Source organism: Oreochromis niloticus, linkage group LG13 (genome assembly GCF_001858045.2).
Source record: "Oreochromis niloticus isolate F11D_XX linkage group LG13, O_niloticus_UMD_NMBU, whole genome shotgun sequence".
Taxonomy (NCBI): domain Eukaryota; kingdom Metazoa; phylum Chordata; class Actinopteri; order Cichliformes; family Cichlidae; genus Oreochromis; species Oreochromis niloticus.
Genome location: NC_031978.2, coordinates 31,663,897 through 31,686,513, shown reverse-complemented (window position 1 = coordinate 31,686,513; position 22,617 = coordinate 31,663,897). Strand labels below are relative to the sequence as shown.

At 43.3% G+C, this 22,617-nt stretch overlaps 1 protein-coding gene across 1 annotated transcript; it reads left to right on the top strand.

Annotated features, from left to right (window-relative positions):
* Positions 1-3,338: 3,338 nt before the first annotated feature.
* On the top strand, positions 3,339-22,262 carry LOC109204873 (uncharacterized). Its single transcript, XM_019367116.2, has 6 exons — positions 3,339-4,569; positions 18,463-18,537; positions 19,885-20,121; positions 20,214-21,287; positions 21,494-21,662; positions 21,878-22,262. The coding sequence occupies exons 4-6, from the start codon at positions 20,813-20,815 to the stop codon at positions 22,005-22,007; spliced, it is 774 nt and encodes a 257-aa protein (XP_019222661.1). The 5' UTR covers positions 3,339-4,569; positions 18,463-18,537; positions 19,885-20,121; positions 20,214-20,812; the 3' UTR covers positions 22,008-22,262.
* The last annotated feature ends 355 nt before the right edge of the window (positions 22,263-22,617 follow it).

Genomic DNA, 22,617 nt, shown 5'->3' with positions numbered 1-22,617 from the left:
AAAATAATGACTTTTAACAAGGTTGCCCAAACTTTTGCATCCCACTGTATTAGTATATTTTGTCATTAGTATAATATGAAATAAATTCTACATGTGTCAAGTCGTGTGCGAATATTTGCTGTGTAGTAGAACAGAGACATTAGTCATTACAAATGTTTATTGGAAAAAATATATAAATTCACTAACAAAAACATTAAACATAAATATATAAAATGTAACTATTTACAGAGAGACAGGAATAAAAAGGACCCAGCTTGGAGTGGAAGAGCCTCAGGGAGAAGGAGGAGAAAAATAACAACATTGTTTCTGCCCTGGAGAGCTGCTGCCTCATCAGAAAACTACTGATCATTAGGGTCCAATGTTTCCAAATTTAACACAGGTGTGCTGTTTTCAAAAACTAATTTATACATTTGAAATTTGACAAATTCTCTCGTGTGAGGCAGCATGCTCTCCAGAGCAGGAACAAGGCCAAGGAGGAAATGCTCCGTTGGAGACTGGCGTGGCCTCTTCAGGGACTCCAGGACGGCCAGCTCCACCGCCGATGGACCGTCCTGGGACCCGTCCCTCGACCGCCTTTGAGCTGTCCTCCTCTGTGGGCCTGTAAAACACAGCACAAAACAACACAAAGAAATGAGAAGGCTGATAATTGATTTTCAAAATTGAAAAAAACAGGATATAAACAGATTGGTTGTAGATATTTAGTAAAGGTGATCACAGGGGAATCCAAGCGAGTAAAAAGCTATCAGTGCTTGATGTACATACCTGTGGGTGCAGCAGCAGGAGTGGAGGGACTGGGGAGCCAGAAGAAGCAGCTCTGCTGCCTCTATCAAGACAATATTAAATGTTAACAGGTTGAAAACAATAGTTATAGAGAAATTATATACAGTGGTCTCTCATTTATTGCAGCACATGAACAATAGTCGCAGTTCTCACAAGTTGATTCTCAAAGTGCAAACCTTTGTCGATTTTAAAACGTAAAAGTATTATTATGCCACGTTTTTTCTCCGTCTATGGCGCCACTTTTGTGCGCCTTTTTCCCTCGCGGTGCAGGTGTGTATTTCCGAATGAGTGTGTTATGAGTGTTTTTGTGGTGTTTTTTCTATTGGACGTGATGGTTATCAAAACCAAACATGATAAGTCTGGCAAGCGCAGGAGACACGGCACGGAGGAGATTTGTTAATCAGGCTGCAGAATGCAATGCGCATTGTTGAAAGCTGTACGGTGCAATAAAAAAAAATCAGCGAAAAAGCGAGGCAGTGACGGATGAACAGCGGGACCACTGTATACTGTTTATTAATAAACAAAATATATTCCTATATGACAACACGCATAAATTAACTGCCTACATTAATTCATTGTAAACATACCTTCTGACTGACACTCCCCTGCTGCCTCTCCGGGCTGTCCCTGGTCCTCGGGGGGGATGTTCTCCACGGTCCCCACCATATTGCCGCTAGTCTCCCGCGGGGTGAGGAAGGGGTCCAGAAACCCCATGACCGCGAAGAACTTCCATCTCCTCCCCGATCCTGCTGCAGACTCCTCTTCTCCTTCTCTGTCCTCTTCTCCTTATTATATGTGTCCCTGAGGCTCTTCCGCTTTCTCCTGCAGATGTCCTCTGAATAAACACATTATCTTGTTAACGGAAAGGTATTTGTACATCAGTGGGAAAATAGCGGGACAGTAGGCGGGCTTGCTAGCTTTTGCGCGGCTTCATCGGGTCAGTCTGAAAATTCAAAAGAAGAATGAATGAACTTACCAGGTTGCCCGATCTCCTCACTTATGTGCCTCCAAGCTAGGTCCTTTTTAATCCTGTCTCAGTAAAAGTAGCAGCTAGCATCATACAGCTCTGGGTGATTAGCCACGGCAGTGACGAGCTTTTCCTCCATACTGAATGAAGAATGAAGGGCTTTGGCTGGATCTGCCCCTTTGACCTAGGTCAGACCCACATCACCAGGCTCCTGATTGGTTGTCGCGGCGCGATTTGAGGCTGGAGTTCAGATTTTTCCAACTCCAGCGGTAGACGCGAAACGCCATATGCACAAAACGCAACACAAAAACTGACGCGCATGGTTTTATTCGCGAGCCAAACGCACCAGACGCAGTACAGTGACGCCCGTTTCACGCGTTTTCGCGTTTTCTGCTTCCGAATTTTCGAATCTTTGCATCTCTGCCATTATGACATTTTCTGTTCGCAAATCAGAGCGAATCCTAGCAGGTGTGCCCATCCCCTTTTCACTTTCTGTTATGAAATAGCCAGCAATGACTTTGGGATCATTGTTTGTTGAATAGGCATGAAGCCAAATCATAACTCTCGAAAAGCCATCAATAGCTCCATTTATACAGATTCCAAAAGGCTTCAGTTTGTCATAGGAGTCAACATGCAACATGAAATTTGGTCCAGGATTTACATACGTGCGTCGCATTAGGCAATTTCTTTGTCGTTGCTCAACCCTGTAAGGGTCAAGATATTTCAGTAAATGTCTCACAGTACTTTGCGTGACAACATAACCTGCCAGTTCAGGTGGTGTACACTGTAAAAAATGTTTGTGAAATTAACAGTAAAATTATGTAAAATCTTGACATCAAAAATGTGTAAATAGAAAAACAAAAAAACAATGTTTAATTTACATCAACATTTTGTAAATAATACATATATACCTGTAAAGTCCTGAACCAAGTAAAAGTGTGTATTTTACAGTAGGAATATGTTTTAAATATCAAATGTCCTTGTTGAATTTACAGTTTACTGTTTTATAAACACTGAAAAATTGTAATTTAAAAGTCAACATGTACAACTGAAACAGGTAACAAAATAATGTTAAAATTACATATATTTTTAGGTTTTTTTAAAATTCAGAAAGTATCTGTATTACATTTTACAAATTCATTCAAACTCATTTACAACGTTGGCCACACACAAACCACTTTTTAAGTGGGCCAGACAAATTGTACTGCAGTACAATTTCTGTCAGTGTAAAGAAGTCATCAGAGATATCTTTATATGGCAGTACAATTTCAGCAGTACTTGCCAGTCTTTCTACATTTTAAAGACAAACTGCTGTAGTAAATAAATGAAATCATTCAGCACAAGTCTTTAGTCTTAAATTGTAATAAATAAATGTTAAAAATGACCTAAAAGTTATGACAGCCCACTGGCCAGACTGTCATGTAATTATAAAATAGAAAGGTTTTGTTGATTCATAGAAAATGTCCTGTTTTTTTATAGACAGTTAAAAGACAGGAACTTTTATTTCATTTAGTTGTTATTGCTTTGGTGTAGTGTGAATGGCTATGGGGGAGGTCTTTTTCAGTGGGAGAAAAATCCAAAACTTGTTAAAATCCAAACAGACTAGAGTCTGTGCTGGGCTGATTATCTTTCAAATAGACAGCTGGTCATCTCCTCCATGTTAGTCATTTCTTTAATTTTGCACCACGTTCAATCAATTTTAGCCAGATTTAGTAAAAGTTAACTTAATCATTTGCTCAAATGTTTATTTTTTTAATGCCCAAAGTGTGTTAGTATTTAAAACTACACGAGCTCTACCTTGGCAAATCACGGAGCGTGAGAGTTTGTTTCTGTTCTTTGATTGGACTACTTAAATTATTGCGGGAGTAGCAAGCTTGGCGGCTCGTGACATTACGCGCTCAGTCTGCGAGCAGAGTGGTGGAGATGTGTGTACGTTGAGATATTCAGCTATTTTAGCACGCGCAAAAGTTTTGGTAAGCTAACATTGCATTTTCTGTTATCTTTAAATACATGAGAGTATGTTTTCCAGTAATAGTATTAATGGCGTCTGACCGAGCGATAGGCTAGTTCTATTTTTTCCATGCTGTTTTCAAGTAGTGGTTATTGAAAGGTCATAGGTGGTTAGTAACCTGAAACAAATGTGCTGTCGACAGCTACAATGATTTCGTGCTCTTTTTGCAACAAAACGCTGAAGACGTTGAGGGGTTATGTGCTGCATTGTAGAGTTCACAGGAACGAACCCCATCATTTTTTCAAATGCGTCGGTAGTGAATGCAGGCGTACATTTTATGCTTATGCGGCCTTTAAAGCCCATTTCTATCGGGTTCACAATGTACCTGCACCCTCTATTGCTGGTAGCGCCACTTTTACAGACTTAAAATGTGCTACTACACTCTGTGAGCGCCAATTTCACACGGTGAAAGAACTTATATCCCACTTAAAACAGCATATAGTGGAGGGGCGACCTGTGGCATGTCCAGTAACTGGTTGTAAAAGTATGTTCTCTGTGAAATCGTCATTTACTGCTCATATGTCCAGAAAACATAGAGAATGCTCTGTTGAAAGCATAAGCGACATGTATAGGGGGACACTTCCTCAGTCTTCTGCTGTATTTGCAGGTGAAGATGCTCCCAAGAGCTTAAATGAGGCAACAACAAATGAAGGCACTGAACTGCCACAGAATTTCAGTGAGGCCTTCCTTAGGAATGTGTGTTTGTTTTACCTAAAACTGCAAGGGCAGCTCCTTCTTCCAGCTTCAACAATACAGACAATTGTTGAAGAGATGCAAAACGTGCATTTGTTGGGCCAGGATTATGCTTTAGGTAAATTGCATTCACTTTTAAAAAATGACTTGTGCCTAACAGATGACACTATTGTTAAAATCTGTGATTGTATTAAGGAGTCAGATCTGTTTTCTACCTGTCATAAGGGCCCACTGAGAACGACATACACAAGAACTCAGACATTTAAAAAGATATTCAAATACGTAGAGCCTGAAAAATTAACATTAGGAAATGATGAAAGTATGACACCACGGTTTGCCTACTTGTGAAAAGATTTTGTTTATTATTCAAATATGCTTTGCTTGTGATTGTGTAAACTCTGAATGACGATTCACCCTGATAAACATGAAGCCTTGCCTATGCTTATCATATGCCTGTGAAGACAAGTTTCTGTGTAAAGAGGAACGGAAAGTTCCACTTAAGCGGATGTTTAGTATAGTATGAACCAGTAGCGGTTTTAGATACGGGCGACACGGGCGGTTGCCCGGGGCGGCATCGTGGTGGGGGGCGGCATCACGGGCATCGGCAAAAAAAAAAATTGCTTGTACTCATGCTGCCCCGACATCAGCCAGCGCATATTGGGAATGTCATAGGCACCAATCGGTTTTCTATCGCCCATTTGCTGGGAGTAAGGGCGCCCTCCGTTTGCGAGGTGCGCCTGCTGCTTGCGGCACAGGGAGGAGAGGGCGGGGCGGGGCGGCGGGGGATTCGCTGGCTGGCTGGAGCAGCATCTAATAACCAACTCGCAAAATAAGACAAAATAAAAACAAACCAACAAACACGAAAACACCGGACATCATGATGCAGACTTATAATTTGCACCGATGTTTTTTCAAAATTCTATACGCGGAAAGTGAGCGCGAGAGCCCTCGGTGCGCGCTGCTGAAGTCAAAGTAAACTTTATTGTCATCTCCGCTACATACAGTCCAGTATATAGAGAGACGAGACGACGAGGCTCCAGTTACAGCAGTGCAAATAAACGAACAATAAATATAAGAAGAGTAAAAAAATAAATATACACTTTAGGACTCGGGGTAAAGGGATCAATAACAATTTAAAATGTATATTTTATATTTTGTTGATTTAAAGTCTCACATACAACCTGTTTTTAAAGTTTAAAAAAAAGAGAAAAGAGGAGGAGTGTAGCGACTTCCACAGTCGCTAGAGGCCGGGGATTGAGCCTGCCTATTTGCCTGACGCGCTGTCAACTTTACGCAATAATGCGAGAGGTGGAATTGCTTGCTTGTTTATTAAAGTGCTTGAAAAGTTTACAGAGCAATGTGATCGGCTCGCAATTCAAACTCTTAAAACGTCACAGGCTCTAATGCACCAAGGGGAAACTCGTTGTGCTGCGGTCAACAAAAACTACGGCTGCCAGCCCTGCTCTGTCAAAATCAAACCAGTGAATGACAGACTGACAACGCCCTCTTAACGTCACCGCTACCACCCACGTGACTCCCGTTACACATCATCATAGCAACCAAACAAATGAAATCCCAGTGATTATTAAAATTCAATACATTTAATTATGGCTCCTACAAGGAGAAACGAGCAAAAGATACAGGTAAGCAGATGTGTCACTGGATAATGGCAGGTCATGTATTCTAAAACATTCAGAATCAGAATACATTATTAATCCCTAAGGAAATTATGTGGGTTACAGTTCCTCCAAGAAGAAATGGTAAAAATAGTAACAGTAACAGACTAAACTCCAAACAATATATACAATAATATAATATTAATTAGTCATTGTCAATTGTTGATTTGTCCTGTTCTCATTGTATGACGAATTATGATGTCTGTTTAGTAGCCGTTTGCATACATGTGTGTGTGTGCGTGTGTGTGTGTGTGTGTGTGTGTGTGGGGGGGGGGGGGGGCAGAGGGGGTGTTCGCCCAGGGCGCCAAACAGGCTAGGACCGCCACTGGTATGAACAGAACGTTTTAGCAAGATATGCATTTGTCTGTTAAGCAATCTATATTCTTTAGCAAGATATGCATTTGCAATCTATATTCTGAGAACAGGCGGAGACTGCCTCCGTCTGCTGTGTCCTATATAACCTGCAATAAAGAAGAGTACTGTGTGACTCTCATTAGAGACGTTCACCCATGTACATGTGATTGATTATATTGTCTCACTGTGTCTCTGTTTTACTTTGGCAGCCTTCTATTTGGGAGATTTCCCCCGACATTTCTTGGTCCTTCGAAGCCGGATGAGACAGCCTATTTAAAGCAGCTCTCACAGAGGGCGCCTCACCAGGTCCCGTCGGTGCGAGAAGCCCACGTTGAAGTCTGCTGGCAGCTCACGCACTAGGTGCGTGATAAAACCCAAGAGCGTGAATTCGGGTCTTGGTCAACGTTTTACAAGCGGTCCGCACCGTCGGGGGCTGATCAGGTGCATCTGAAGAAACCAGCGCCAAGGTAAGACAGACTACTTTGAGATAATAAAGGTTTGTGCAAAAACGAAAACGAAACTTAAAAGAAATAGACTCATCCAAGAGAGACTGGAAGCATTAAGCTCGTCTTGAGGACTGGTAGTCAGCTCGCCCGCAGAGGGTTGGAAGCAGTAAAATAAATATTGAGCTCGTCTAAGAATGATTGGTAGCTCCCCGAAAGGGTAAAAATAGGCCTATAAGCTCGCCTAAGAGAGGCTGGAAGCACTACGCTCGCTTTAAGGAAGCTGGTAGCGTGAACGCGCGTTGAAACTGTCTGTCTTTTATTGTCTATTTTTGTGGTGGAATAAGTTGATTTTTACAGCACAATAAGGAGGCTGAACTATTCCACTGATTTGTTTACTGTTGGTCGCTGAAGTACTGGTGAACTGAGAGGAAGGTCGTGTTTTATCACATTAAGTCGACACCGCTTTTGAGAATAGCTCAAAAGTAGAAGGGCGTGTCAGCCACCTCTCTCTGTTCTCGTGCCAGTGAAAGCGCCGCAGGTGTGTGTGTGTATTACTAAGCGCTAAATACATAAAGAAATAAATAAAATAAGTAGAAATAAACATATAAAACAAATAAGAAAATGGGAAATAAAGCAACAAAACTCACTGCTGACGAGCAGTGGCTAGAAAAGAAATGTCCAGGCGCCGGACAAATTAGTGCATGTAGATGGAAAAATCCAAAGAAAACTAAATGTCCCACGTGGGAGGGAAAATGCATTAACTAAATTATAAGAAACCCTCCAAGCAGAAATAAATACTGAAAAGGAAGCTAAAAAGAAATCAAAGCATACACAAGAGTTGTAATATTTTAAAGCATGGAAAGAGGAATGAAGTGGAATAAACAAAAGGTTAAATTAAGGTTAACTTAAATTAAAGCAATGAAACAAAACTGGGAAGACAACCAAGCTGAATGAATAGAATGCGTGAAACCAGATAATTCACACAAAATATATCAAATAAAAAAGAGAGATGCATAAGGCATATTAAGGCTGTGTCATTGTTCAGCCAAGGAAAATGTCTCCAGCTTGGGAAGGTGTGAAACTGCAGGTCACATCGGCCTTTGATGGATACATAATAAAATATAAACTAATATACTATTGTATATTAGTAGTAAAGTAGTGTATTGTGATATACTATTGCTGTTATAAAAAAGGAAAAACAATACAATGATAACATTAGTAATGACATACTATTAATAGGAAGAGGCACCTCAGTCAGTTATGATGTGAGGTGGAAGATTGTTAAAAGTAGTCTGATTCAAGCTTAAGGTTTGCTCAAACTCAGTACAATGATATAGGAGATGAAGAAAATAAGGAAATAACTACACTAATCAGGTGCATAGAGACACTTGACCTGCTTGTAAACCTGTCATCTTAGATGGGACTTTGTTGAGATGAAGAGCAAACCTATACTAACAACTAATAAGCCAAACCCTGTATACAACAGCTAAAGCTACAGGTTTGAGAAGCTGAATAAAATGAATTAAATATGTGGACACTACCAAGCTGATGAGCAAGTCACACATTTTTTTTATTTTTATTTGTTTTTTAGAGCAGAAGCTGCATATTAAAGGTCACACATGCAGCTGTCTGTGAGCTCAGTTTTTTCCTCACACTTCTGCTCTGTTTCTGGCAGCAGCTTTTTCTTTTTCTTTTTGTGTCCTTGATGATGATAAGTCCAGAGCCAGCTGAGAGCTGGGTTGTCTGTTTTGTTTTATGTGACAAGGCTGAGAAATTAAAACTTAGTTTCTTGTTTTGAAAAAAAAAAAAGAGAGGTTTTGTGTTTCTCAGCCAAGAACAACTACAATTTCATTTTCTGTTTTGAGACAGGATAATAATAATAATAATAATAATAAAACAAAGAGTGATGTTTCGTTTAAGTGTTGAAGCAGGCTAATACTGCTTCTTAATTCAGATAAAACTGAGGTTATTGTACTCGGCCCTGAAAATCTTAGAAATATGGTATCTAAGCAGATTCTTACTCTGGATGGCATTACCTTGGCCTCCAGTAACACTGTGAGAAACCTTGGAGTCATTTTTGACCAGGACATGTCCTTCAATGCACATATTAAACAAATATGTAAGACTGCTTTCTTCCATTTGCGCAACATCTCTAAAATTAGAAATATCCTGTCTCAGAGTGATGCTGAAAAACTAGTTCATGCATTTATTACTTCCAGGCTGGACTACTGTAATTCACTATTATCAGGAAGTCCTAAAAACTCGCTGAGAAGCCTTCAGCTGATCCAAAATGCTGCAGCAAGAGTCCTGACAGGGACTAGAAAGAGAGAGCATATTTCTCCTGTTTTGGCTTCCCTTCATTGGCTTCCTGTTAAATCCAGAATTGATTTCAAAATCCTGCTCCTCACATACAAGGTCTTAAATAATCAGGCCCCATCTTATCTTAATGACCTTGTAGTACCATATCACCCTATTAGAGCACTTCGCTCTTGCACTGCAGGCCTACTTGTTGTTCCTAGAGTATTTAAAAGTAGAATGGGAGGCAGAGCCTTCAGTTTTCAGGCCCCTCTTCTGTGGAACCAACTTCCAGTTTGGATTCGGGAGACAGACACTATCTCTACTTTCAAGATTAGGCTTAAAACTTTCCTTTTTGCTAAAGCATATAGTTAGGGCTGGACCAGGTGACCCTGAATCCTCCCTTAGTTATGCTGCAATAGACGTAGGCTGCCGGGGATTCCCATGATGCATTGAGTTTTTCCCTTCCAGTCACCTTTCTCACTCACTATGTGCTAATAGACCTCTCTGCATCGAATCATATCTGTTATTAATCTCTGTCTCTCTTCCACAGCATGTCTTTCATCCTGTTTTCCTTCTTTCACCCCAACCGGTCGCAGCAGATGGCCGCCCCTCCCTGAGCCTGGTTCTGCCGGAGGTTTCTTCCTGTTAAAAGGGAGTTTTTCCTTCCCACTGTCGCCAAAGTGCTTGCTCATAGGGGGTCATATGATTGTTGGGTTTTTCTCTGTATTTATTATTGTGCTATCTACTGTACAATATAAAGCGCCTTGAGGCGACTTTTGTTGTGATTTGGCGCTATATAAATAAAATTGAATTGAATTGAATTGAACATATCGTCTAGTGCATGATCTGCGAGCAATATATGAAATCATCTTATTTATCTTTAAATAAACTCCAATTATGGAGACCTGAAGTCACATGCTTAGGGCACACCCTCAGGTGAAGGCAGAAAGCTACTAAACAAAGAAAAGAAGCTATACAGAATGCGCCACAGCCACAAAACTAAGTATTCACATTCTTTCTGACTCTTAGTGAGCCTGAGTTATGACCTTGGCTCCCTGTTTTTCTGCTTCCACCAAGGGTGGGGGTGACGCTCCCGTGGCATGTGCTCTGTTCTCTTTACTATCACAAAGGAAAAAAAAAAAGAGAGGCCCCTACTCTCTGAATACAATATTCTCTTCATAACTCGGCAGTATGAAATGTCATGAAACAGTGTAACTCACTCACAGTAAATCAGCAGTATAGGATAATACAAACCTATCTAATAAATCTAATGATTTTCACATTCTTTTAACTAAGAAGTGTGATGCAAACTAAAACTGACAAAGGATGAACAAAAAGCAGCTCCCACAGCTGAGCAAAGGAAATGGCTGAAATGCGGAGCGCAACTAAGAGATGACTTGATGACTTGTGAAGGAAAACCAATACTTCCAAAATCTCTACACAAAACAGCAGCCTTAGTGACACATGGAGTTACTCTCCATGCGTCAACAGGAGGGATAGGAGATATAATCTCCAAAACACCTTTACACTCTAAATTTCGAAACTTCAGCAAAATGCTTATGTAACCATTTTATTCCAACATATGGCATCCCCACTCTGATAAGATCAGATAATGGGACACACTTTGTCAATGAGGTAATCAGCAAAGTCTCTGAAGCACTAGGGTTTAACATCAAATATCACTGTGCTTATCATCCTCAAAGTGCCGGCCTAGTAGAAAGGACAAACGGCACAATAAAACAGAGGCTTAGAAAATGTATGGAAGAAACAGGAAGGCCGTGGCCAGAGTGCATAGGCCTAGTAAAAATGTGGATGAGATTAACACAAGGTTCACAAAAACTTACGCCGTTTGAAATCATTCATGGCAGACCTTTTCCCCTGCCAATCACAAGTGAACCTTTAGATAAATCAATCAGAGAGACCACACTAGCAGAATGGATGTCGAAGCTACTAGAAAACAAAGATATTGTTTTGAACAATAAACTGCCTTCTGAATCTTCTCCAGTATCTTGCAGGTTGAAGCCAGGTGATTGGGTCCTGATTCGAGTTCTCCATAGAAAGAATTGGAGCTCGCCCCGCTGGGAAGGCCCATACCAAGTGCTTATCACCACACCAACCGCCTGTAAGATAGCAGAGAGACCATCTTGGATTCACCAAAGCCACTGCAAGAAAGTGAGTGACAGCCCAGACTCATAGACTCCAGCACCCCTACCTTCTGGTGATCTGACTGGTGAAGGGAGGGCTGATTGGGTATATCCCGCCCTCTGCTTCTTGCCAGTAGTCTACTCACCTGAGGATCTAGGTGTGTTTGGTCGCCATGAAGACGCTTGTTGTCCTCGTGGCTGTCCTCCTACTCTCAGCAGGACTCCTCATGTTTCTAGAGGATGGTACAGAAGACGAACAGCACCATCTACGGACGAGATGGACACATGACAATTCACACCTCCGTGACATAACACAAGACCACATTCACCCATGGATGAATAACGCATGGTACCGCTACGTACATGACGGAACTAAGGGAGAGCCTAATAACACTGCATGTTACGTCTGCTCCCACATGCCATGCACTTCAACACATCCCACTTTTTATGGAAACTACATGAATAAAACACAAGCCAAGTGCGCTGCCAGCTTCACGGGCATTGGCTATCAACATAAGAAAATCATCATTGATGAGACAGGCTCTATCATCTATTCGCTTAACTTTCTTAGTATCTTTCAGGGACCACCCCGATACGAGGTAATCACCGTCGAAAACGCTGGACTTGACAACGGAACGTGTGACCGGCTCTTCTGGATCAACTTCAACGTGACGAATCGGAACACGTCCATTCACTTCCCAGTGTTTTTGGACCAAACCCCAGGGAAGAACCACTCCATGTGCTACCGACAAGACAACGGTAACAGACCCCTAGGCAACACCACCAACTGTAACCAAACCGCAGCCAACGGAGAGGGCGCACCTGTAAACACGTCCGCGCCCAGCAACGGCACCTACTGGGTGCAGGGAATGGCCTGGCTGTGTGGACAACGTGCCTACTTCATACTGCCACCCGGATGGACGGGCACCTGTGCCCCAATCTTCATTTCAGACCACACCTTCAGGATGTCAGCTGTAAATAGCTCTCAGACTACAAGACGACGACGAGACGTCTCCACACTGCAACCACATGACCCCATCTATGGCAGTGATGTGCCAGAGGAATTTAAGCTTTGGACCACCGGACAAAAGGTCCTCCACTCACTGTTTCCATGGGTGGGCACCGGAAAGAACATGTTAAGAATTGAAACTTTGGACTACCGCTTTGGACTGTTCCTGAATGCCTCATGCAAAATCAACAATCAACAAAATGAAGAGATTGATGCCCTGCGCATAACTGTGATGCAACACCGAGTCGCACTGGACATGATTCTGGCTGAAAAAGGAGGACTCTGTATACTCTTTAACAACACATGCTGTACGTACATTCCAGATAATGTTCACTCTTCCAACATGACCGACGCCTTATGCACGCTGAAACAACTCAGGGACGCTCAGCAACAGGACTATGTCACGAACACTGAAGATTGGCTTACCTGGCTGTTGAGTGGTTCCTGGAAATCTCTTTTAATAAAAGGACTGGTTTTTGTAGGAGTTCTTCTACTCCTACTCTGTTGTTTTACTTCTTGTATTTTGCCATGTGTACAATCAATGATTAATAAAGTTGTTGCAGTTCATGTGCAGGCATACCTGACACTGCCCATGGACGAAGATGATGATGATCCCCCTGACACTGAAATGCTGTGATACACCGATGTATGACGTGCTGATTAAAAATGTGCTGCAAGAAATCGTGCACAGATAATAAACCAATGGTGTTTTAACTAGTGTGAAAGTTAAACAACAGGAGGGAAATGTGAAAAGATTTTGTTTATTATTCAAATATGCTTTGCTTGTGATTGTGTAAACTCTGAATGACGATTCTGTCATGATCCTGGGTCATTTTGACCCAGCGTTTTGTGTTTCCTTGGAGTTCACTTTGTGCCTTGTGTTTATTCTGATTTTGTAGTAGTTTAGGGTTGAATCTGGAGCTCAGTGTTTTATCAGCCCTACCTGTGTCTGTCCTCGGTGCTCTGTCATGTCCTTGTATTGTAAAACAGTCTGTAGGTTTCCTGTTTTACTTTGAAGGCTCGTGTTCTGGATTTCCTGTTCTGTTCTGAAGGTCTGTGTCTGTTATCGTGTTCAGCTTGTATCCTCAGGTCGTCTTGTGTATTAGAATCAGCTGTGCTCCCACCTGTATGTCATTACCTGGTCTCCTTGTTTGTGTGTGTATATATAGTGGGTGTCAGTCTGTGCCTGTCGTCGGCTCGTCTGTGTATCTCTGTGTACCTCTGCGTTCATCTGTGTCTCTCTGCATTCTCCGTTTCGTATTACTTCAGGTTTGCTCTTTAGTTTATCCCAGTTTATTTCAATTCAATTCAATTCAATTTTATTTATATAGCGCCAAATCACAACAAAAGTCGCCTTAAGGCGCTTTATATTGTACAATAGATCGCACAATAATAAATACAGAGAAAAACCCAACAATCATATGACCCCCTATGAGCAAGCACTTTGGCGACAGTGAGAAGGAAAAACTCCCTTTTAACAGGAAGAAACCTCCGGCAGAACCGGAGGGGCGGGGCCATCTGCTGCGACCGCTTGGGGTGAGAGAAGGAAAACAGGATGAAAGACATGCTGTGGAAGAGAGACAGAGATTAATAACAGATATGATTCGATGCAGAGAGGTCTATTAGCACATAGTGAGTGAGAAAGGTGACTGGAAGGGAAAAACTCAATGCATCATGGGAATCCCCGGCAGCCTACGTCTATTGCAGCATAACTAAGGGAGGATTCAGGGTCACCTGGTCCAGCCCTAACTATATGCTTTAGCAAAAAGGAAAGTTTTAAGCCTAATCTTGAAAGTAGAGATAGTGTCTGTCTCCCGAATCCAAACTGGAAGCTGGTTCCACAGAAGAGTTTAGGTCTGCTTCAGTAGCTGCTCATACTTTATTGCCCGTTTTTGTCACCCTGCCACTGTGTAAATAAACTCACTCATATCATCAGTCGGCTGCCTGCATTTTGGGTCCTCCTTTCATTCCACAACACGACTGCTGCCCCAGCCGTGACAGTACGAGCCGACCAACATGGACCCATCAGCATCCGCACCCTCCCAGGAGTTTCGGGAGGAAGTAATTGACTCTGTTTCGAGGTTGATTAATCTCTGGCTCGAACGTGAGGGAAAGGAATTTCACCGCGCTGTAGAAGCCAGGCTACAGCAATTACTCTCTGCTCACCCCTGGCTACTGGACTCTCTTCATCCGCTTGCACAGGACTTCATTCTGAACGAGCTTCACCTTCACCCTTCAACCGCTACCGCTTCCCGACCCAGCCCGGCGGCGAATGTTTTGCTCTGCCCGCCGGGGAATCTGCCGACCGGCCCGCCGGACGTGGAATTACCCGGCCGGTCGGTGCTATCCCCAAGAAGGAAGCGACGTTCACGCCACCGACGCCCATCGCCACAGCCGGACCCCGAGACTTCTGAATTGCCGGCTGTGGTGAGTAAAAGAGACAATAACCACGAACCTTCCAATTTAAGGACTGTTTATTCTGGGGCCGTTTTCTGTGCTGCCAGTAAGGACTATGGTGTTTTCCCTGGCTCACCTGCTACTGTCGATTATAAGAATGTGTTTCCAGGAGCTCACTTAGCTGCCCAGCCTCCAGGAGCTCACTTAGCTGCCCAGCCTCCAGGAGCTCACTTAGCTGCCCAGCCTCCAGGAGCTCACTTAGCTGCCCAGCCTCCAGGAGCTCACTTAGCTGCCCAGCCTCTAGGAGCTCAGTTAGCCGCACGGCAGCCACAAGCTCAGTTAGCCGCTCAGTCGTCACCTCCATCACATTCTGCCTCACAACCCATAGCTCTGTCACTACCACAGCCAGACTTACTGCAAACGATGTTAGAATCCATAGCCCAGTCAATAGCTCAGTTGGTAAAAGAATCATCTGCCTTACCATCAACTCAGTCTCCAACTTCACCACCATTGTCGTCCCAACCATTATTTCAGTCACCCTCAGTCCAGCCTCCACTTCAGCAGCCACTAGCCCTGCGTCCTGTGTCTGTTGCTCCACCTGTACAACAATGCAAGTCATTTCAACCCGAAAAGAACTGTGTTTCGTCTGTTCATTCTAAGCAGAGAGACAAACCGCATAGTATTGTAACCAGTCCTCAAAAGCTGGCCATTTCAGTGACTGTGATGCACTCCAGGGCCTCCCCAGAGGCTGAGTTTCAGCCCTCAGCCTGCTCTGGACCCCTGGAGGCTAAAGGCCCAGCTGAGGACTGCACCCGGCTGTTGCTGCCTGAGCAGGGTCAGTGCTCCGTGCAGCTGCGGTCAGCCGTGTGTGTGCCGGGGGCCCCTGTGCCCGCTGGTTCAGTGACCGTTTCCGCTGGGGGTTCTGAGGAGCCCACCCAGCCTCCTGCCTCGTTAGCTGGAGGGTCTGAGGGACCGCTCCGGCCTCCTGTCTCCGCTGGAGGGTCCGAGGGACCGCTCCGGCCTCCTGCCTCGTCTGCTGGGGGGCCCGAGGAGCCCGTCCGGCCTCCTGCCTCGTCAGCTGGGGGGCCCGAGGAGCCCTTCCAGCCACCCGCCTCGTCTGCTGGGGGGCCCGAGGAGCCCATCCAGCCACCCGCCTCGTCTGCTGGGGGACCCGAGGAGCCCGTCCAGCCCCCGCCTCGTCTGCTGGGGGGCCCGAGGAGCCCGTCCAGCCATCTGCTTCAGCGCCGCCTGCAGCAGCCTCCTCATCAGCTGCATCACCCACGCCGTCGCCTGGTCCAGCCGCAGCTTCACCCACGCTGTCGCCTGGTCCAGCCGCAGCTTCACCCACGCCGTCGCCTGGTCCGGCCGCAGCCTCTGTTCCTGCCTCGCCGCCTGGTCCGGCCTCAGCATCTGTTCCTGCCTCGCCGCCTGGTCCGGCTTCAGCATCTGTTCCTGCCTCGCCTGGTCCAGCTCCGGCTGCAGCCTCCGAGTCAGCCTCAGCCTCGTCAACACTGCCGTCAGAGCCAGCTCGCCCTGTGCCACCTCATCCTTGTTGGCCGCTTTCCAGGCCTCTAAGCTGGCATCATGGCCGTCGAGGGCGGCCTCCTGAAAGAACTCGCCGTCACCGCTGGCTTCGCGGCCAACCTCCGGACCTGCTCTGCCACCGCCGTTGCCGTGTGCACGGTCGGCCACCTGAACTGTTTGCCCGTCGCCGCCGTTGCCGTGTGCACGGTCGGCCCCCTGAACTGTTTGCCCGTTGCCGTGTGCACGGACGGCCCCCTAAACTGTTTCCACTTCGCCACCGCTGCCTTCCGCGCGGTCGGCTTTTGGATTTGTGTCGCCAACGTGGCCGGCCTCCGGAGGTGAACTGTTTCAGACTCCTGAGTTGTCAGCCTCCGGGCCGGCCTCCTGAACTGTGTTTTGGGACCCTGTTTGAGGACTCCGGTGTGTGTATGTTGTGTTTTGGACAGTTCATTTGGATCACTGGAGCTTGTTTTTTGTTTGGTCCTGGACCCCCCGCCGCCCTCCCTGGGTTGGTCGTCTGTTTTTGTTTTGGGCTGTCTGGAGCCAGCCCTTGGTGGGGGGGTACTGTCATGATCCTGGGTCATTTTGACCCAGCGTTTTGTGTTTCCTTGGAGTTCACTTTGTGCCTTATGTTTATTCTGATTTTGTAGTAGTTTAGGGTTGAATCTGGAGCTCAGTGTTTTATCAGCCCTACCTGTGTCTGTCCTCGGTGCTCTGTCATGTCCTCGTATTGTAAAACAGTCTGTAGGTTTCCTGTTTTACTTTGAAGGCTCGTGTTCTGGATTTCCTGTTCTGTTCTGAAGGTCTGTGTCTGTTATCGTGTTCAGCTTGTATCCTCAGGTCGTCTTGTGTATTAGAATCAGCTGTGCTCCCACCTGTATGTCATTACCTGGTCTCCTTGTTTGTGTGTGTATATATAGTGGGTGTCAGTCTGTGCCTGTCGTCGGCTCGTCTGTGTATCTCTGTGTACCTCTGCGTTCATCTGTGTCTCTCTGCATTCTCCGTTTCGTATTACTTCAGGTTTGCTCTTTAGTTTATCCCAGTTTAGGTCTGCTTCAGTAGCTGCTCATACTTTATTGCCCGTTTTTGTCACCCTGCCACTGTGTAAATAAACTCACTCATATCATCAGTCGGCTGCCTGCATTTTGGGTCCTCCTTTCATTCCACAACACGACTGCTGCCCCAGCCGTGACAGATTCACCCTGATAAACATGAAGCCTTGCCTATGCTTATCATATGCCTGTGAAGACAAGTTTCTGTGTAAAGAGGAACGGAAAGTTCCACTTAAGCAGATGTTTAGTCTAAGTATGAACAGAACGTTTTAGCAAGATATGCATTTGTCTGTTAAGCAATCTATATTCTTTAGCAAGATATGCATTTGCAATCTATATTCTGAGAACAGGCGGAGACTGCCTCCGCCCTGTTGAGTAACCTACGTGCCTATATAACCTGCAATAAAGAAGAGTACTGTGTGACTCTCTCGAGACGTTCACCCATGTACATGTGATTGATTATATTGTCTCACTGTGTCTCTGTTTTACTTTGGCAGCCTTCTATTTGGGAGATTTCCCCCGACACTACTATATACCAGTGAAACAAACACTAAGCAGCTTATTAGAATCAGAATTATGGAAGAATTCAGTGTCACAGCAGTCTTGTGAAACTGACTCTGAGGCTTTTGGAGACATAAGTGATGGACAAAGCTTTAAGTCCAACAAGTTTTTCATTGACAATCCAGGATGCCTGAAACTAATTCTGTACCAGGATGCATTTGAAATTGTTAATCCTCTTGGCTCCGCTAAGAAAAAACACAAAGTGGTTGCAGTCTATCTGTCAGTGGCAAATTTGCCTGCTCATTTGCGGTCCAATACTGATTACATGTCCCTTGTCTTACTATGTGGAGAGAATGACCTTAAAAAATTTGGAAATGCAAAGGTTTTCTCAAAAGTGGTAGAAGATTTAAAAGATCTGGAGGAAAATGGTATCATTTCTGGTGATGAAATAGTCAAAGCAGCTTTGCACAGCATTGCTGGTGATAATTTGGGTTCACACAACATTGGTGGGTTTACTGAGAACTTCAGTCGCTCTGAATACTTTTGCAGATACTGTGAAATCACACGAAGTGAGTTTCAGAGTAATGATCCAAATGTCTGTGGTCCACAGCGCACACCTGAAAGCTACAATTCTGCTGTGGGCGATCTACAAGCTGAAGGCAGTCAAGAAAACAAAGGGATAAAGGTAAACTCTGTTTTTAATACCTTGAAATCTTTGCATGTTTGCCAACCTGGTTTACCACCTTGTTTAGGCCATGACGTATTTGAGGGTGTCTTAGCCTATGATAGTGCACTGTACTTGAAGTATTTTATTAAGACAAAGAAATGGTTTACATGTGCACTTTTGAACCGCATTAAACAGTTCAAGTACAAAGGAGCTGATGCGCTAACAAAACCGTGTGCTGTCAACCCAGATTTAACCAAGCTTTCAGGTGAAGCCATTCAGAACTGGAATTTCTTAAGGTTGCTACCTGTTATAATTGGTGATAAAGTCCAAAATCCAAAGGATGATGTATGGCAGCTAATGCTCCAGCTCAAAGACATAGTTGAAATGATTTGTGCACAAAACATCTCACTGTCACAGGTGGCCTATCTTGACATTATAATCCAAGAATATTTGGATTCAAGAAAGTGTTTATTTCCAGAGAGTGTACTAAAACCTAAACACCATTTCCTCCGTCACTATCCTGCACTTATTTTGAAATTTGGCCCCTTGATTAGGTTATGGACTATGCGTTTTGAAAGTAAACATAGTTACTTCAAAAGATGTGCCAGGAGTTTGAAAAACTTTAAAAACATCTGCCAAACCTTATCTGAAAGACATCAGATGTTTCAGGCATATCTTTCAGCTGGGCCAGGATGCAGTCAGTTTCTGCAAGTGAAAGACAGTTGCACCTTTTACCCTGACCTCTACAGTGATGCCATTAAATATGCAGTGAGACAGTTTGGCTTTACAGGAAATGATACTAGTGTTTGCACAGAGATACAGTATAAAGGTACATCGTATAAAAAGGGGAATTTCCTTGTGTCAAAAAATGAGGAGTCCATTGAGTTTGGAGAGCTTCTTATTATTTTAATCAAAAATGATGCAGCAGTGTGTTTTGTGTTGGATGTACACCAAGCTGAGTATCTTTCTGAATACCACGTGTACTCGGTGACAAAGGACAGTACAAGGCTGCAGTGTCTTAACATTACTGACTTGGTTGACGTTTATCCATTACCATCATACTTTGTTAATGGCCACCAAGTCATTCCTCTAAAACACAGTGTGTTGTCAAAATAAGCTTTGTTTTATGTTGCCACTGTTGTTGGGAAACCATATTAAAATGCATGTTTGCTTACAGTGATTTAAAAAAAAAATGTTGTGATGGGAGGGGAAAAATGAAAGTGAAATACCTTTTCCTTTTATATATGCAGAAAATAAAAGGTGTAAACCATCCCTCGTATTATGCCCCGAAAGCAGAAATTCATCTTATTTATATATGCACAGTGTTACTTGACTAAATATAATATTACTTTTGCCTTTTGTCAGTGCGTCATTCTTCGTTGATTCCAGAAATGACCGACTTTGAACCAACGTTGCTAAGGACTGCAATCAGTGAGGTCCTGCCTGACCTTCCAGAAGTGACAAAGGATATTCTTGAAGAAACCTTACAATCCATTGGGGTAGAGACAAATGATGATTTTCAGTTCACTGAAGAATCTGATTTGCACTCAGCCTTGAGGCCAGTTCAAGCACGAAAAGCCATTGCCGCTTGGAAACTGAGATGTAAGTCAAGTATTGTAGTGAATGATACAAACAGCACTAGAAGTTGCCTGCTTAAATTGAACCTTTTTTGGTGTGTGTGTGTTTGTTTGCAGGTCATACTCCTGAAAACAGCAGCTCATCTCTTGGTGCATCGCCACAACCTCCTGAATCCTCACAATCTGTTTCACCTAAATCACCCTCAACATCCTCCAGCAGCAGTCAAAGTCTTTGTGTAGACTCGATGGATACCTTCTAGATATGATGGAACAAGTTTCCAGAAGAACTGATGCAATCACTGGAGAGAGGAAAACGGCCAAGTCCACGCATGAGAAGGGAGATGGTCCGGATTGTGGTTTCTGAGATGATGAAAAAAAGCTCTAGGATAAGTAAAAGGAACTCTACTGAAGTTGCCAAAAAGATGGTGGCAAAATATCCAAAATCTCTGCAAGACATAATAGAGGGAGATGTGATTGGTCCAGGGTATCACTCTCTAGTCAAGCAATTGGAGTACAGAATTGACAATGTGAAGTGATCTACCACCCCAAAAATAAGAAAAAGAAAGCATCATCCTGATGAGTCTGACGCTGAGTCTGTCCCTTCAGAACAGAGAGCAGCAATCCAAGACACTTATGGATGCATTAACTGGGATGTGAAATTCCTGCCCCTTGGAGAAACTACAGAGAGCCAGCAACTGAAAAAAGAAAAACTTAAGATGATGTTTCAGAAAACTGATGCAAATCCTGAAGAAGTCAAAAATCTAATGAAACTGACTTTCTACACACAGCGTAAACAAGTCAACCAAGGAAAAACTATAAAATACCTCATGGAAGAATGGCCATTTTGGTTTAGAGAACTTGGCATGGCAGTCCACTTCAAGGAACTCACTGGAATTGGACTTAATGAAACTTTGAGACGCAACGTGGATCTGAAGGGTGAGCGGCTCCTGAACTACATGAATACTGTCTGTGAGAACATGAACAAAAAGCTCCTACAGGCTGTAACCAAGCTTAAAGTGGTGAGGGGGGAGCTGACTGGTTGCTCTGAAGACGTCAAAGACATGGTGCTACTTCTGCTGTCCTACTTTGATGAGAAAGAAGATGCGATGTTCTGTTATGTGGAGGACACATGCCTGGCAGGGGAAGTACAGATGGACCAGCTTTACTTGACTCCCACAATTGTGGTGTGTGGTAAGTTATTATTTCTGTCTTGTATTTTTCTGTTCCCATTTTTATTTTTCATTGTATCTGGAAACAAATTTAAGTTGCACAATGTTTTGTTTCCATAATCACTTTAAGGTTAGTCAAAGTGGCCTTCAAAGTACTTGTATTTCTCTCCCCTAAACCCGCAGATATATTGATATCTGTACTGATCATATTTCTTATTTGCTTTTCAGGACGGTCCTGTTATTCTTCTAAACGGTTTATGCTGAGCGTGGACCGAAACATTGTGCACGACAACATCACCTCTTTCATTTCTGCCCTGTGCATGATGTTCGGGAGCTATTATTGCTTCAGCATTCATTACCCATCACAGCTGGCATCAACCCTGGAGTTTCTGCAGAGGTACTTCTTTTTGGATTAGTTTAGCCAGCACTTAACTGGAAAAAATAGTAGTTTTTGAAGTGACTTTGAGTTTAGGGGACTTCATTTTGCCATTTAAATAGCTTTAAAGTAATTGTTGGAATAAAGAGTTATTATTGTATATATTATATAATGTTGTTGATGTGAAGTTGTTCTCGATAAAATTCAACTAATCATCTGTTTTTCTTTTTTCCAAGATGTTTTTTCTCCATCAATCCAGAGAAGGGCACTAAAGTGGAGAAGACAAACACATCCCATCTTCACGTGAAGCCAAGAGTCCTTACCTTGATACAGGAACTTTCAGATTATGAATGGCGTGATGTCTGAACATGGACTAAACACACTAACAGTTATTTAAGGGGCCACACTCACAGCATGAAGGTTTATTTTAGCCCTTTATCAGGTCAGTTCTTCAAGCTTAAGAGGCACAGAAAAATTTCAGACAATGTTATTCTGTTCTGTATGATTGTTGGTTATGTAATTCCTCATTTGCATTCCTGTACCTTAATTTGAAAAAGATATATTTATATTAGTACAATTGTTCTATTTTGAAAAGGCAATACAGCAATTCTTATTGGCTGTTTAAAAATTGTTACATTTATTAATTAAAAGTAGTGCCAAGGGTTCTGTCATTGTGTTTTTTTATGAACACATTTTATTGAAACAATCTGTGTTTCAGACTGATGTAACAGTTCATTGTTCTTTAAGATCAATAAATAATTAAATTGTAAATTGTCTTGGTCTAAGCTTTTCAATATATTAACTCTTAAACTTATATCTGGATTTGGTTTCCAATTGTAAATGCTTACATTTTGTCCATTGGGTTACTGGCTTTAATATATTCATTTGGATTTTTTCATAGACCAATAACATTTTAAAGCAATAAATTCATAGCGTTATTTCTATTTTCACTTTGTTAGAAGTCAGAACAGGGTTC